At 40.5% G+C, this 16,496-nt stretch overlaps 1 protein-coding gene across 4 annotated transcripts in view; it reads left to right on the plus strand.

The window, feature by feature from the left end:
* Positions 1–334: 334 nt before the first annotated feature.
* KCTD5 (potassium channel tetramerization domain containing 5) overlaps positions 335–16,496 on the plus strand; it is an 89,538-nt gene continuing 73,376 nt past the window's right edge. For all 4 annotated transcript variants that reach the window (XM_033914089.1, XM_033914091.1, XM_033914088.1 and 1 more), the window contains exon 1: positions 335–679. In XM_033914089.1, the coding sequence (XP_033769980.1) occupies positions 452–679 (228 nt within the window). In that variant the 5' untranslated portion in view covers positions 335–451. The remainder of the gene's footprint in view (positions 680–16,496) is intronic.

The following is a 16,496-nucleotide window of genomic DNA, read 5'->3' on the forward strand; positions in this document are numbered from 1 at the left end:
GCTTCAGTACCTAACCACATCATTTGGGAAAACTGCTTTATATTGGCTCCACCCATCGTTTCAGAAAACATCAGCAGAAAATCGCTGGTGCTGCTTCTGACACCATTAAATCGTTCTAGTTTTGACAAATCTCAAGCTTTCGCCTTCAGCTTCCCTTTGTTTTCCCGAATCCTTCGCTGGGAGGAAGAAAAAAAAAACCCCACCAACCACCCATCACGCTTTGAAGCCGAGGCCTCGCCTTCTCAAGCCCCAGTGGCTGGCTCAGGATATGACTCCGCCCCCTCGGGCTTCACTGGTTGGCCCCCCTGCTGGCCGCGTGACCTCCATAGGCAGACAGGAAGCGGAAGGAGAGCGCTGGGCGCCCGCTCGGAGGGGGCACGGACGCTCGCGAAGCTCGAGCCACTTCCTGTGCGTGCGGCGCAGGGCTTCGGGAGCAGAAGCAGGGGCTGCGATGGCCGAGAAGAGCTGCGACTTCAGCGGGCTCACGGTCTCGTTCTGCCGTAGGTGTGCCGGCATGCCGCCCGGGGAGAGGGGGGCCCACTCGGCGAGCTTCTCCAAGTGGGTCCGGCTGAACGTCGGGGGCACCTATTTCCTCACCACCCGGCAAACGTTGTGCCGAGATCCCAAGTCGTTCCTGTATCGACTATGTCAGGCCGACCCGGACCTGGATTCGGACAAGGTGAGGGGAGGGGGGGGATGGATGGATAGAGGGCTAAACAAAGAGGATTAAGGGGCTGGAATACATATTTGGGATGGGGAAGGAGAAAGAGCTGGGGGGCTGCTTGCGGCCCTCGGTATGTTTATCATAATCACAAAAGTAAAATAAAAGAGTTTCTTGATCATCTGTCTCTTTAGCTACAAATGACAATATTATTATTAAGACTTAGCTAAAAGGAAAGATTTATAAACTATAAAGAGTTTTACCTCATGCAAAATTGTTATTTCTTCAATAAGACATTATTTTTTTCTGAGGCCCTCCAAGTACCTACAAATCCAAAATGTGGCCCTGTAAAGGATTTGAGTTTGAGACAACTGAGCTAGAGGAAGACCCATGTCTGAGAAAGGTTTCCCATAATTAACTATGAAGATTGGTACAAAATTCTATTTCCATAGAGGTTCAACAGCTTTGTTGACAATTTTGTATTCAGAGTCACAGCTGAAAAATATACAGACTATACCATAGACTGACTAGAATAGTAGTGACAGAATATGCTACTACATTTTAAAATTTGCTTTTCTTATTGTAATGACTGATTATAGTTATTTTTTTGTTTTAATTTAATTTCCTTTTACTATTTTGTGGTGGATGTTAAATTTTAAACTAATATTCCTTTTGCAATCTTGTCTGACCCTGTAGCCTTTGCAACCCTTAAAGCCTTATTTTTGCTTTTTCCTTGGTGACTAACAGATTTAAACCTTTCCCTAAATTAGTGGTCTCCAACCTTTTTCATGTAAAGGGCTGCAATATCAATAAGAGACAGTTCTGCAGGCCACCAAAAGATTTCAAGCTTACACATACTATTTTTGTAAACTGCTTGTTCAGACTTCTTATTAAACATTAAAAATTAATACTGTACAATTGATTCTGCATGGATATATTTTAAAAACTTGTTTTATTTTTGATTGTCAACAGTAGAAAATTCCATAAATGAGGCACCTGAGTAACAACACACTTAAGAGATTTTGTAGTTACTATATCAATGCAAGATTAAAATTAAATGCATTTACAGAATTTGAAGAGTATTTTAGCCAACTGTTGGAGATCTATATGCAGTCCCGGAGCCACACATTGGAGACCACTGCCCTAAATAAATAGGACTTGAAGGTAGCACTACCAGTACCATTGTATTCACAACTTCCATGTACAAAATATTGTGAACACTTAAGTATGGTAATTTTAGGATGCAAGGTTGCTTTTCATACAGGTGATTCATTTGATTCAGACTTTTTAATTTTTTTTTTATCAGTACAGTGACATAATCTTGTTTTTGGCAATCATAAAATAGCATCTGGCTTGCTCTTACTGAATGCTATTTTTATTTCAGCTACCTTATGTTGATATGATTGATCAAAACAAAAACTGTAATCAATTAAAATAAGAAAACCTGAAGTTACTGTGTGTTCTGCTAAGAAAGCAAATAGAATGTTAGAAATTATCAGGAAAGAAATGGAACACAAAGATGAAAATGTTATTATGCCCATGTAAGGCCATACCTCGAATACTGTGTGCAGTTCTGGTCACAATATCTCAAAAAAAGATATAACGGAATTAGAATAAGTACAGAAAAGGGTGGTAAAAATGATAACAGGAATGGAACAACTTGCCTATAAAGAAAGGCTAAAGTGGCTAGGGCTCTTCAGCTTGGCGAAGAGACGGCTCAGGGGTGATATGATAAGAGGTCTATAAAATAATGAGTGGAGTGGAAAGCGTAGATGTGAATTGCTTGTTCACTCTTTTTCCAAAAATACTAGGAGACATGCGATGAAACTACTAAGTAGATTTAAAACAACCAGAGGAAATATTTCTTCACATAAACTCTGCAATTCATTGCCGGAAAATGTGGTGAAATCGGCTTAGGGTTTAAAAAAAGGTTTGGATATTTTCCTAAACGAAGTCCATAGGATACCTTGGGGAAATCCACTGTTTATTCCTAGGATAAGCAGCATAAAATATGTTTTACTACTTGGGATCTAGATATGTATTTGAGACCTGGGTTGGCCACTGGTCTGTCCCAGTATAGCAATTCTTATGTTCTTATATTCTCTTGCTAGAGAAGCTACATCTTATTTACCTTCCGTAGCTGATAAATAGTAATTGTATCCATTGATATGGCAAACCAGTTGTGTCAAATTTGTATGATTAACTGTTGTTCCAACCATTACAGCATTTCTTTATTAGATTATATGGTAGTATGTCCTCAATGAGACATGAATAGATTATTTAACTAGTGCAAAATCTAAAATTAACAGACACCCAATATACCCCATGCGAAAAATAAGATACACATAAAAAGTGGAAATGCAAAGAAAATAGAAATGAGGCATCAGTATAGAACTCAAAGCAATTCTGTAGGCACCTGGTAAAAAATTAGAGTAAATAGACCACCATCAACCAAAGAGGAGATGTATGATGATCCCTTGGTCACAATGGAGAAATAGAATGTCTTCCAGCCTATTCTGACTTTTAAGTGACATTCATGCTTGCTGTTACCTTATGAGAAACAATTTCATTTTAGGAATCTGTGTCTGATTGTGACTGTTAGCATGGGAGAGGGGAATTGAAAAAGTGATTTCCTGCTTTAAGAACTTTGCAGACACCACCAGCTCATAAACATGGCGTAAATTCCACAGTGGTAAATTTTATTCTAATCTCTTCCTGTTTTATCCTGTCTGTAGCCAGGATTGTAAGAATTAAAAATACAGTACTTAATGGAAGGGATGTTAAGATCTGTTATATCTCAAAATAAGGTCTTTTCACAGGAAGTAGTAGAAAAAAATTGTAAATGTAGATTCTATTATTTCTTTATTAGATAACCATTGTAGCTTGGTACAATCTCAGGTCTTAGTTCTACAAGCTGTTTCAGCTTCAACAATAAACGATTCCTGTAATATACATTTCAAAATGGAAATACTTGAGATGGCTGATAAAGTTAGGAACTTGAAATTTGTTAATTTTCCTATTATATATCTGCTTTCACCAGAGATCCTCTTGAGGAAATACCTTCAGAGAGATTCTAGGTATGGAAAATGATGCTGCTTTTTCTTTTTCAAAATGTTAGTTTTCCTCTAAAAAGAAGCTCCCAAGAGAACAAGGGGTATTTTGTTTGGGATCTTCAGAATTAGAATTGACTGCCTTTTTTAGAGGATCCTCAGGATGTTATACAAACAAGATCAACCCTTTTGATGACTTGCCTTAACGAGTGAGATAAATCTTTGATTATGAAATTGTATTTCAAAAAGAAAGATGAGAATTTCTGTGGAGCTAAAGTTATGATATTTCCTGATGTAGCCAGGGCAACTCAGTTGAGGCAGAAAGCCTTTTTAGCCTTAAATCCCAGAGTATTGGCCCTGAAGGCTACTTTTTTTTTTCTTAAATTTCCCTGTAAATGTATACTAAATTTCCAGAATCATGATTTTTATTTTTTTTTTGATCCACTTCAATAGTGGGATTCCACTTAGAACAGTTTTTGAAAGATAATGAGAATATACAATCTTGAATGGAATATAATTCAATATATCAACACCGTTTAATAGTAGGATTTATTATCCTGATTTCCTTTCGGTTCTTTTTCCTTCTCCCTTGATGAGGGCTTGATGGATATTCTGAAATAATTGTCTTCTAATTACTTTATGTTATAGTGATTTCTAGTTCTTAAATGTTTGTAGATTGTATTTGAAAAACCAATTTAAAAAATACTGAACTTAGGCCTCCTTTTACAAAACTGCGATAGTTCCCCATGCTAGAAACTGCTATTGCAGTTTTGTAAAAGAGGGGGTTAGTGGTTATGATGTGCTCTGAGGAGCAAATCCTGTTAGAAACTTTGCTGTACATTACTAGATAATCCCAATGCTAGTGAACAACATGAAATAAGAGAATAATGGATTTTAATGTTTGGCATTTGTTGCAGGGTACCCATAAACTGGCCCCTTCTGTTAGAGATTGTATATGAGTTGGATTTCAACTGAAGATGCAAATATAGGTTGTAATGTAAATTAATAGCTAGGAACATTTGTTTAGGAAGTGTAAAAGAGAGAGGCAAAATCCACCTGTTGATTAAATGGTGATTCCATGATGCTATTCAAGGCAACATAGGCTATGCTTTGAGTGAACTAAAATATAATGGCGAGGCGTAGGGGGCTAGTTTTGTGACTTAGTGACAGGGTTACTTGTTGCTACCTGAAAGGTCTTCTATACCCTAGATGGGTCAGGTTTGGAGAGAACCCTTATTGATGGTAACATCTGGTACCAACCTTTATGGTTTAATTATAGGAAACCTTCTCACTCTTGTCCTGAGAAATCTGTTTTAATAGTAAAAATAGTTCAGCTTTGCTGGCAATTTTGTGCTGTGAGTCGCAGCCGAAGACAATTTAAAGGAAAGTGTAGACTGTATCACACACTGAATAGCATAATAGTGACAGAATATATATACTACTATATTTACATCTGTATTTCCTGTCATAGTTATTGATAGCAATTATTTTATGTTTTTGGGGATTAGATTTAGATCCCTGATGGAGCGCACCAGAAGGAATTGCAGATAATGTACAAATATTAAAAAAGGAGCAGCGTGGAGCATTCAGTGCGGCTCCCTGCGCTAATAACCACTATCGCAGTTTAGTAAAAAAGGGGGGATGGTATAACTCTTTTCACTTACGGCCTCTTTTACAAAGCCGTGTGGCAACATCCCCGAAGCCCTTTAAATCTCTATGGGCTTCGGGGCTGTTAGTGCGGCTTTGTAAAAGAGGCCACAAAACAAATGCAGCAATAACTTTAACACGGTCGTTAAAATTAGGAAAAAGCCTCCTGGAGCTAAGCAAAGCTTATGACTAAAAGCTTGTCATTTGCTCAAAATTTTGTAATCGCTGACAAAAAGAAAACCTTCCTTCAGCTTTTCAAAAAAGAAAAAATAATAATTATATAAATGAAATCTGTTCTCTATAATAAAGCATTTATATACAGCTTTCAGATTAAAGATCCATCCCTGATGATGGTTAGCATTTGCAGAAGTAACACTGCTGCTTCAGGGAATTGACCAAAAAGGTCTTCAACCCAAGAACTCACTTCTAATGAGTGTTTTGAACTCATTGCTGTAACCAGACCACTCCTCATCTGTGCTTATTATCTTTGTAGTGCCACTTTCAAATCAACATATTTAGTCCTAATGAGAGAGCTAATATTAGCAGGGAACACTGAGCCCAGCCTACTGTTGCAATGCATGTAATGGACACTTTTCTAGTAGAAAGCAAAAATGGACCAACCAGGACTGGCTCAGCATTCCTGCTTTACCTACTTTGTTTTGGATAGAAGCCAACTCAAGAAAAAGGATCTGAGTAATCCTACTCACATTGTAGTGTGAGAAGTTTCATCTGTACAGATTTAAAAGTAAAGCCTTGCTGAGTGCCAGAGAGAAGGTGTTTGTTTTATTGAGACTGGGAGGTGGCCTTATAATGTCTTCTTACACTTTGTTCAGAGCCATTTCTGTTATTCTAGAACCAAGAACCTTCATTTGCCACCATCTAAGGATTTTCCTCTTCTATTATAAAACCTTAAGAATTGCTATCCTAGTACGGACCAAAGGTCCGTCAAGCCAAGCATCCTGTTTCCAACAGTGGCCGTCCCAAGTACCTAGCTAAATCCCAAGTAGTAAACTGATTTTATGCTGGTTATCCTAGGAATAAGCAGTGGATTTCCCCGAGCCATCTCAATAATGGTCTATGGACTTCTCTTTTAGGAAATTATCCAAACCTTTTTTAAACCCTGCTAAGCTAACTGATTTCACCACATTCTCGAGCAACAAATTCCAGAGTTTAATTACATGCATGAAGAAATATTTTGTTCACAAGGTTTGTTTTAAATCTACTACTTAGTAGCTTCATCGCATGCCCCCTAGTCCTAGTATTTTTGGAAAGAGTAAACAAGCGATTCACATCTACCCTTTCCACTCAATATTTTTTTTTAGACCTCTATCTTATTACCCCTGAGTTGTCTCTTCTCTAAGCTGAAGAGCCCTAGCCACTTTAGCCTTTCCTCATAGGGAAGTCATCCTATCCCTTTTATCATCTTTGTTGCCCTTCTTGGTACCTTTTCTAATTCTGCTATATCTTTTTTTGAGATATGGCGACCAGAACTGCACACAGTATTCGAGGTGTGGCCGTACCTTGTCGATATAAGAGATTTTTTTTTATAAAATGCTTGGTTTTTAGGCAGGTAAATGGACCAATGGCTAAGTACTACTATTTCCCAGGCTTACTCTTATATGTCCTTTAGGAAATTACTAAAAACGGATCTATTCGATAAATTTATAAACTGATGTTCCAGAATACTGACAGGCAAATAGTATATTACTCTTAAAACCAGAAGGTTTTCGAGGTTTTTCACTGTATTTTAGCAAATTGTATCTTATTTTACTGTATAATTTTAGAATATTATAGCATAATTTTAGCATTTTTATTGTATAATTTTAGTACTATTTAGAGTACTGTATTTTTAATCATTGTTTATATAAAGTTATTAACGTATGTAAACTGCCTAGAACTTTGCGGTAGGGCGGTATATAAATAAATTATTATTAATACAAGGGCATTATAGTATTTTCAACTTTATTGTCCATTCCTTCCCTGATAATTCCTAACATTCTATATGCTTGCTTAGCTGCTGCTGCAAGTTGAACTGAGGGTTTCAATGTATCCTCAACAATGACACCTAGATCCTTTTCCTGGGCAGTGACTCCTAATAGTGGAACCCTGCATCACATAGCTATAGTTCGGGTTCCTCTTTCCCACATAAATCACTTTGCACTTGCGACATGAGGATTGAACCCACAACCTCAGGGTAATGAGGCAGGAGTCTAATCATGAGTCCACTCCTTCCACATTAGTGCATGGTCAATAAAAAATACAACCTTAGTGCAACACTAATAGATGGCCATTAATATAAAAAAATTAAGGCTCTTTTTACCAAGGCCATAAAAATGGCCTTGGCACCCCCTTAAGTGGGTTTTCCCCCATATGCTAAGGCTACATTTTGCCATAGCTTAGTGAAAGGACCTTATAAATTCTCTGCCTGTTTAATGGCCCTATGTAAGACTTTTCAAAAAGCATTATCTGGATAGAATGTCCCTGCTTCAGTCCAACACTATCTACAGATAAACCGAGGACAGTTGAATATCACTAGCTATGCCCACAGCCCCTGCAAATTTATTTATTTTATTTATTTATTCAATTTTCTATACCGTTCTCCCAGGGGAGCTCAGAACGGTTTACATGCATTTATTCAGGTACTCAAGCAGTTTTCCCTGTCTGTCCCGGCGGGCTCACAATCTAGCTAACGTACCTGGAGCAATGGGGGGATTAAGTAACTTGCCCAGCGTCACAAGGAGCAGCGTGGGTTTGAACCCACAACCTCAGGCTTTAACCACTGTTCTGTAATATATTTATTTAAATATATCAAATGTGAGATTTAAATAGTGACCCAAAACTTCAATGGTCCTATATAAAGACAAATTGCAGACCTTGCAGCATACCCTGAAGAAAGCCACAGCATGATGGCTGAAACGTCGGTTTCTACTTGACAAGACACAGCGAGGCCCAGAAACCTGCAACAAGCATGATGCCAACTGCAGTAGTTACCCTTAAACTGAAAATCTAAATTTTATGTGCGAGAGGCTTTCTTTTGAAAGCAAATGCTGTAGGCATACATCATTTTTTTTACCTCCTATCAATTTAGCTTTTTTTTGTTAAATGTTGTACTAGATGTGTATTGAAAGTTGCCAAAAATACAAAGGGTTCTTGCATGCAACAAAGCATAAGAGAACACTAATAAAAGTGATTAGAAAAGACCTGTGCCACTGACCTATCAAAAAAATCCCTGAAGTTTTGACATCACCAGGGAGAGTGTATGGCACAGTGGTTAAAGCTACAACCTCAATACCCTGAGGTTGCGAGTTCAAAACCACGCTGCTCCTTGTGACCCTGGGCACGTCACTTAATCCCCCATTGCCCCAAGTTCATTAGATAGATTATGAACCTGCTGAGACAGACAGGGAAAAATGCTTGAGTACCTAAATAAATTCATGTAAACCATTCTTTAATCACCAACATCGGTGGCATTTATCATTGTGCCATGCAGAATGTTGGTCCTCTAGATCAGTGTTCTTCAACCTTTATACACCTTTATAGACCGGCAGAAATAAAATAATTATTTTGTGGACCGGCATCGGTCTGCGGACCGGCGGTTGAAGAACACTGGGCTAAATTGTGGGCCAGACCCCGCCCATCTCTACCCAATCTCCAACCCAGACCCCGCCCCCATAATAGTACTAATTGAAACACTATTTTTTCATTTCATTTTTTATAGATCACACAATATAATCTTATTAACAACGCATGATGGTTAACCACAAAATTAAATTACACAAAGCACACTAACAGCAAATGTAAATTCTCAAACTTGACATAATTCAATCATTAAATTCAAAAATAAAATCATTCCCCCCTACCTTTGTTGTCTCCCTCCCTCCATGCTATGCCTTACTTTATGACCTGCTCCTGCCTGGCCATTTTATGCCACCCCCGGTGTTATCTTCAGGCCGGCTTCCTCTTCCTCACTGATGAAGTACACAAAGCTGCAGGCTCTTGCGCATCCAATGCTTCATCTGAAAGCCTTCCCTCTGATGTTGCGATGTCAGAGAGAAGGCTTCCGCTTCAGGCGCAGAACGCACATAGGAGCCACTGCCCGTGGCTTTGTGCACTTCATCAGTGAGGAAGAGAGAGCTGGCTCGAAGATAACGGCGCATCGATCGCACCGTGGACCGGCGGTTGAAGAACACTGTTTTGGGCCTGATGCACGTGCCGGCCCTGTGGACCGGCAGGAAATTATTGTGGACCGGCACTGGTCCATGGACCGGTGGTTGAAGGACCCTGATCTAGATCAGTGTTTCTCAACTCTGTCCTGGAGTACCTCCTTGTCAGTCAGGTTTTCAGGATATCCATAATGAATATGTATGAAAGAAATTTGCATATAATGGAGGCAATGTATGCAAATCAAGTTTATGCATATTCATTGTGGACATTCTGAAAACCTGACTGACAAGGGGGTACTCCAGGACCGAGTTGAGAAACACTGATCTAGATCGGTGCTTTTCTAACCAGTCCTTGGGGCACATAGCCAATCAGGCATTCAGGATATCCACAATGACTATACATGAGATTTGCATGCACTGCCTGTATTGTGTATAACTTGAAAATCTGACTGGTTGGGTGTGCCCCTGGGATGTGGTCCATCTAGAAGATCATTGTGAGTGTGCTGCATAAAAAAATGAAATTGCCAGGAGTCTTATTGATGTCTGTGGCCCAGAAGACATTATAGGAGAACGAAGTTGAGACATACCACAACGGCAGTACACATGGGAGGGAAGAACCAGAAAATGCATTTTCAAGATGTTGGCCCCTTCAGCAAAAACTAGTCTTCTGACGATAAATTGTGAGGCTTCTTAATGCTCATTTTTAAGGATTTATTTTCAATTTTTTTTTTTTTCATTCTAGTGTATTGCCACTTGTGGCTCTCTGCACTGTGTGTGTCAGCTGTGTTTACAGTTAAAGCCTAGAAAATAAAACTGCACGCTAGGGATAGGAAGATGCCCTTTGCCGTTTTTCTTTGGTAATGAGCCTGATTGTAAAGTTACGTGCAGATGGTAAAGTAAAGAGAAATAAGACAATGTGTTGCAAATTTCATTATATACCATTGTGGCTTCAGTGTAAAATTGCATTGCTGTTTTAAACAGACTTCCCTTGTGGTCTTTCTACATATAGCCTTACAATCGGGTGCCGACCAAAAAAGCCCAGCAAACCTTGTTCTAGCAGCAAAGTTTTATTAATCACAAGGCTGCTTAGCTTATGTCGGTCTTAGCTTTCACTGTTGAGCTACTTCAGCGTATGTAGGCTCTAGGTTAAAGAGCTTGTTCGTGCTGAGGAGTGGATAATTTTAAAATGCTTATATAGCAAATAGTTACAATTAAATCTCGCAGTGATATGCCTAAGTCTTGCTTATGGAAAGTTCTGGCCTTAGTTTGTATTTCAGGAGGCTAAAGTCACTTGTGCAAAAACACAGGCTAGACTGGATTTATGTTTGGTGCTTATGTGGTGGTAGAATTGGGCCAAGCAGGTGAGAGGAGCGAGTTATGGCAGTGAAGGGAAGAAACTGTATGTTGTACCCTTCCCCCTCCCATGTTTTGCCACAAGAAAAGATCATGGCTTCTATCTGGAAATATAGATATGAGAGAGGTCTATAAAATAATGAGTGGTTTCGGGGTACTGGATAGGGGTTCCCAGGGTGGGGGGGGTTGTTTCTGGGGCGAGGGGTGTGGTTGCATTTGGGAGCGGGTGGGGGGGAGATGGGGGTTTCTTTGAAAAACCTGTTTGTTGTACTCTTGGTATTCTCGATCTTGTTGAACCATTGTTTTGTTTATTTACTGATTGTGCATCAATAAAACATGATTTACATTAATAATGAGTGGAGTGGAAAGGGTAGATGTGAATTGCTTGTTCACTCTTTCCAAAAATACTAGGACTAGGGAACATGTGATGAAGCTACTAAGTAGTAGATTTAAAACAAACAGGAGAAAATATTTCTTCACATAATGTATAATTAAACTCTGGAATTCATTGCCGGAGAATGTAGTGAAATCAGCTTAGCTGGGTTTAAAGAAAAGGTTTGGATAATTTCTTAAAAGAGAAGTCCATAGGCCATTATTGAGTTTGGCTTGGGAAAATCCACTGCTTATTCCTAGGAGAAGCAGCATAAAATCTGTTTTACTACTTGGGATCTAGCTGGTTGGCCACTGTTGGAAACAGGATACTGGGCTTGATGGACCTTCGGTCTTTCTCAGAATGGCAACTCTTATGTGAGCCAAGTATAGGACAATCAAGCCATTGTGACATCACTGATGAGTTTGGCTCTTAGACGTTGGTGGAATGAGGCATTGTGACATCACAATCTCAGTTCTGGAATGTTGCTACTCTTTGGGTTTCTGCCAGGTACTTGGGACCTGGGTTGGCCATTGTTGGAAACAGGATACTGGGCTTGATGGACCTTCAGTCTGTCCCAGTATTTCTTATATTGGACACATTCCTTCCCCATTAAAGGAATGAAATGTTATTTATTTATTTTCTTGCAATAATCGATTTATTTATTTATTTATTTATTTCGATTTCTATCCCATTCTCCCAGAAGCTCAGAACGGGTTACAGGTAGACATTCACAATCGTTTGAAAACAGACTAGTCATGACAACAAATAGGTTACAGTAGACAACAACAGAGCTTATTCTAGAGACCAGACTGGTCATAGCGAAGAGTACTAGAAGTATATTGAGGAGGCAGTTTTTAATGGCATGTTGTACATGTTCAGTATGCATAAATTAGCAAATAGAAGTTTTTTTAAAAATTTACTTTTTCAGTTCATCATTATTCAGGATACTTTCTTGCTTTTTAATGCCTAGAAATAGGTTAAAAAGCAATAGTAGGACCAGAGGTGAAAATGGGTAGGCACTAGGTATCCCATCCTTGTCCAAATTAAATTTATGTTACCTGGTGGGAGTTTCTAAGCCCTGCCAGCTGTAGAAATCCAGAAGCTACTTAGATACTTAACAGGACTGTCAGTGGTTCAAAGTGCCACTGTTGACTCCGGCACCATGAGCATGCTTTGTTCTCATGTATATGAGCCATGGAATCGAGGGTGAAATACTCACGTGGATTAAAAATAGCTGGAGCATAGGAAACAGAGAGTGGGGGTAAATGGACAATACTCGGACTGGAAGAGCGTGACCAGTGGGGTGCCGCAGGGCTCGGTGCTTGGACCCGTGCTCTTTAACATCTTTATAAACGATCTGGACATAGGTACGATGAGCGAGGTGATTAAATTTGCAGACGATATGAAGTTATTCAGAGTAATGAAGACACAGGGGGATTGCGAAGATCTGCAACGTGACATAATCAGGTTCGAGGAATGGGCATCGACATGGCAGATGAGGTTCAACGTGGATAAGTGTAAAGTGATGCATGTCAGTAACAAAAATCTCATGCATGAATACAGGATGTCTGGGGTGGTAATTGGAGAGACCTCCCAGGAAATGGACTTGGGAGTTCTGATCGACAAGTCGATGAAGCCATCCACGCAATGTGTGGCGGAGGTGGCGAAAAGGGTGAACAGAATGCTAGGAATGATTAAGAAGAGGATCACGAACAGATCGGAGATAGTTATTATGTACCGGGCCATGGTGCACTCTCACCTGGAGTACTGCGTCCAGCTCTGGTCGCCATACATGAAAAAGGACACAGTATTACTTGAAAGGGTCCAGAGAAGAATGACTAAGATGGTTAAGGGGCTGGAGGAGTTGCCGTACAGTGAGAGATTAGAGAAACTGTGCCTCTTCTCCCTCGAACAGAGGAGATTGAGAGGAGACATGATCGAAACATTCAAGGTAGTGAATGGGATAGACTTAGTAGATAAGGACAGGTTGTTCACCTCTCCAAAGTAGGGAGAATGAGAGGGCACTCTCTAAAGTTGAAAGAGGATAGATTCCATACAAACATAAAGTTCTTCTTCACCCAGAGAGTGGTAGAGAGCTGGAACGCTCTTCCGGAGGCTGTTATAGGGGAAAACACCCTCCAGGGATTCAAGACAAAATTAGACAAGTTCCTGCTGAACAAGAACGTGCGCTGGTAGGGCTAGACTCGGTTAGGGTGCTGGTGTTTGACCAGAGGGCTGTCGCGTGAGCGGACTGCTGGGCATGATGGACCACTGGTCTGACCCAGCAGCGGCAATTCTTATGTTCTTATGCATGAGAGCTAAACATAGAAACATAGAACATAGAAGATGACGGCAGAAAAGGGCTACAGCCCATCAAGTCTGCCCACTCTGCTTACCCACCCCCTGTCTATGCCCTAATGACCCAATTTCCTTATCTTGACCCTCATAGGGATCCCACATGGGTATCCCATTTATTCTTAAAGTCTGGCACGCTGTCTGCCTCGATCACCTGCACTGGAAGCTTGTTCCAATGATCAACCACTCTCTCTGTGAAGAAATACTTTCTGGTGTCGCCATGAAATTTTCCGCCCCTGAGTTTGAGCGGGTGCCCTCTTGTGGCCGAGGGTCCCTTGAGAAAGAAAATATCATCTTCCACTTCGACACATCCCGTGAGGTACTTAGATGTTTCGATCATGTCTCCCCTCTCCCTACGTTCCTCGAGAGTGTAGAGGTGCAATTTGTTCAGTCTCTCTTCATACGAGAGACCCTTGAGCCCCGAGATCATCAGGTGGCCGTCCGTTGAACCGATTCAATTCTGCGAACATCTTTACTGTAATGTGGCCTCCAGAATTGCACACAGTACTCCAGATGAGGTCTCACCGTGGCCCTGTACAACGGCATTATGACTTCAGGCTTTCGGCTGACGAAACTTTTATTGATACAACCCAATATCTGCCTTGCCTTAGATGAAGCCTTCTCCACTTGATTGGCAGTTTTCATGTCTGCACTGATGATTACTCCTAAATCTCGTTCTGCTGAAGTCCTAGTTAAAGTTTCTCCGTTCAAGAAGTACGTCCTGCATGATTTCCGCTTCCGAGGTGCATGACCTTACATTTCTTAGCATTGAAGCCTAGCTGCCAGGTTGAGGACCAACTTTCCAATGTAAGCAGGTCCTGCGCCATATAATTCTGTAAACGTGCTTGCAATTCCTGCAACAGCTATGGCATTCTGAGCTGCTAACAGCCATTCATTTTTTTAGGTGATTGGGTCAGAGCATAGATTCTTGCTAGCTACAAAAAGGTGTATGTGGCTACTGACTGCCTGAGGCAAAGGTGGATGGGCTCAGGCCCGTCCATGAATATGCCTTTAGTTAATAGTCAGAAACACAGAGACTACGTAGGGAACTCCCTACAGCCATTTCCTGATGGTGATCTGCACGGGGCAGGAGCGTAGGAAGATCGCTCCTGCCCCGAAAGCCCTCTAGGCCACCAGGTAAGGCCAGGAAGGTGGCAGGGAGGTGGGGGTGGGTCAGAGCCAGATAATCGCGTTTTTTTGGTATTCGCGGTCCGGCTCTGCCTGTATCCCCCGCGAATGACGAGGGAGAAGTGTAATTTGTGTAGCACTCTGGTCCTGAAAAATGTCACTCTGTAGAGGCATTACCTTGGTCTGCTTTGTGCTATTTGATCTTTATTATCAGTATTGTTTTATCAACTAATCATTTCTGTAGCACTGCTAGATATACGCAACACTGTACACGTTATATGTATGTACTTTTCCTGTCCCTAGTGGGCAATAGAGGGTTAGGTGACTTGTCCAGGGTCACAAGGAGCTGAAGTGGGAATTGAATTTAATTTCCCAGGGTCACAGTCCACAGCATTAACCATAAGGTTACTCTTTCACTCCAAATCTATGTGAATCGATTCTGGTCTTTAACTTCTGGCCTGTCTCACCAGTGTGGCTTCTTCCTTCACATTTAATGCATTGAATAATATGTGCTACATTAGGGGATTCCCTTAATGTTGGATGTCTGCCCTATATTGCTAACTGTGGGGTTGCAATATGTTCTGCCAGTTTGCAGAAAAATGTATTGCAGGGGCTTGTGCCAGTCTCTTAACACACATCCACCTTCCTCCCCTGCCCCTAGTTTCCCTTCAGATTAATGATGAAATGTGCTTATTTGAATACAGGCAACTCCCCCCCCCCTCCCCATCTGATCTGGGGAAGATAGTGTTAGCTCTTAAAAAATAATCACATATGTTAACGTTATTCCCATTTAAGAAGTTTCGCCTTTTTCTTTTTGTGTTTATATATTAACCTTTTTATTTCTGTACTTTTGGACTGACACAGCAACCACACTACTTTCTGCCTTTAGTAGAAATGATTTTAATAAATTACAATATAGTTTGATACTTTGGCCAGATTTGCATCATTGTTTAAGAAATGTGTGAAGTAATGTAAATAGGGAAACTTCATTTAAGTTATGGACTTTCTCTTGGTGTGCTAAACTAGTCTTTTTTTTTTAACGTAGTTACAGAGGAGCATTTTCAATACGACATCTAAGTCCGATTTAGGACATTTTGCAGAAAAAGTTCAAAAATCGATTGGCGAACATAAATGTTTTTCTGGTTCAAAAATTGCTATCTTTTTGGTTCAAAAATTGCTATTTTGTAGATGTTCGTGTGCTCAGTGCGTTCATATTTCGGTACCATTTTTTTGGGGAAAAAAAGACTTAGGCAAAAATGCACAAAAATAAACCATTAGTTGCCAGGAGTCAAGATTCTTAGACTGGTCACACAAACATCCCAGCAGAGAGTGGGGCAGACTAGGGGGCACTGCAGTGGACTTTACATAAAAGATCCCAGGTATATATCTCACCATAAACCCCCTTATATTGTGAGCCCACCTGGAATAGCAAAAAGTGTAGTGTCATGTGTAGGTACAGTAGGTATTTTGTGTTTTTTTTGGGGTACTCACATGTTCTACCACAAGAGTACCAGTTATTGGGCCTGGGTTCCCTTTTCTATAGTCCACTGCACAGACCAGGGACCCCCCTTACAGCTATAAGAGGAATGCCCATTATATCTGTTGCTATTTTAAAGCCTGGTATGGTCCGTCACTTTCACTTAAGGGTGGGGGTGACCACTAGGGGATTAAGGAGAGGGTCAAGACTTCATCCCGCCAGTGGTCATCTGGTCAATTTAGACACTTTTTAGCACTTGTGTTACTGAAACAATTCTAGACAAATTTGA

The sequence above is a fragment of the Geotrypetes seraphini genome, chromosome 11, assembly GCF_902459505.1.
Source record: "Geotrypetes seraphini chromosome 11, aGeoSer1.1, whole genome shotgun sequence".
NCBI classification, from domain to species: Eukaryota; Metazoa; Chordata; class Amphibia; order Gymnophiona; family Dermophiidae; genus Geotrypetes; species Geotrypetes seraphini.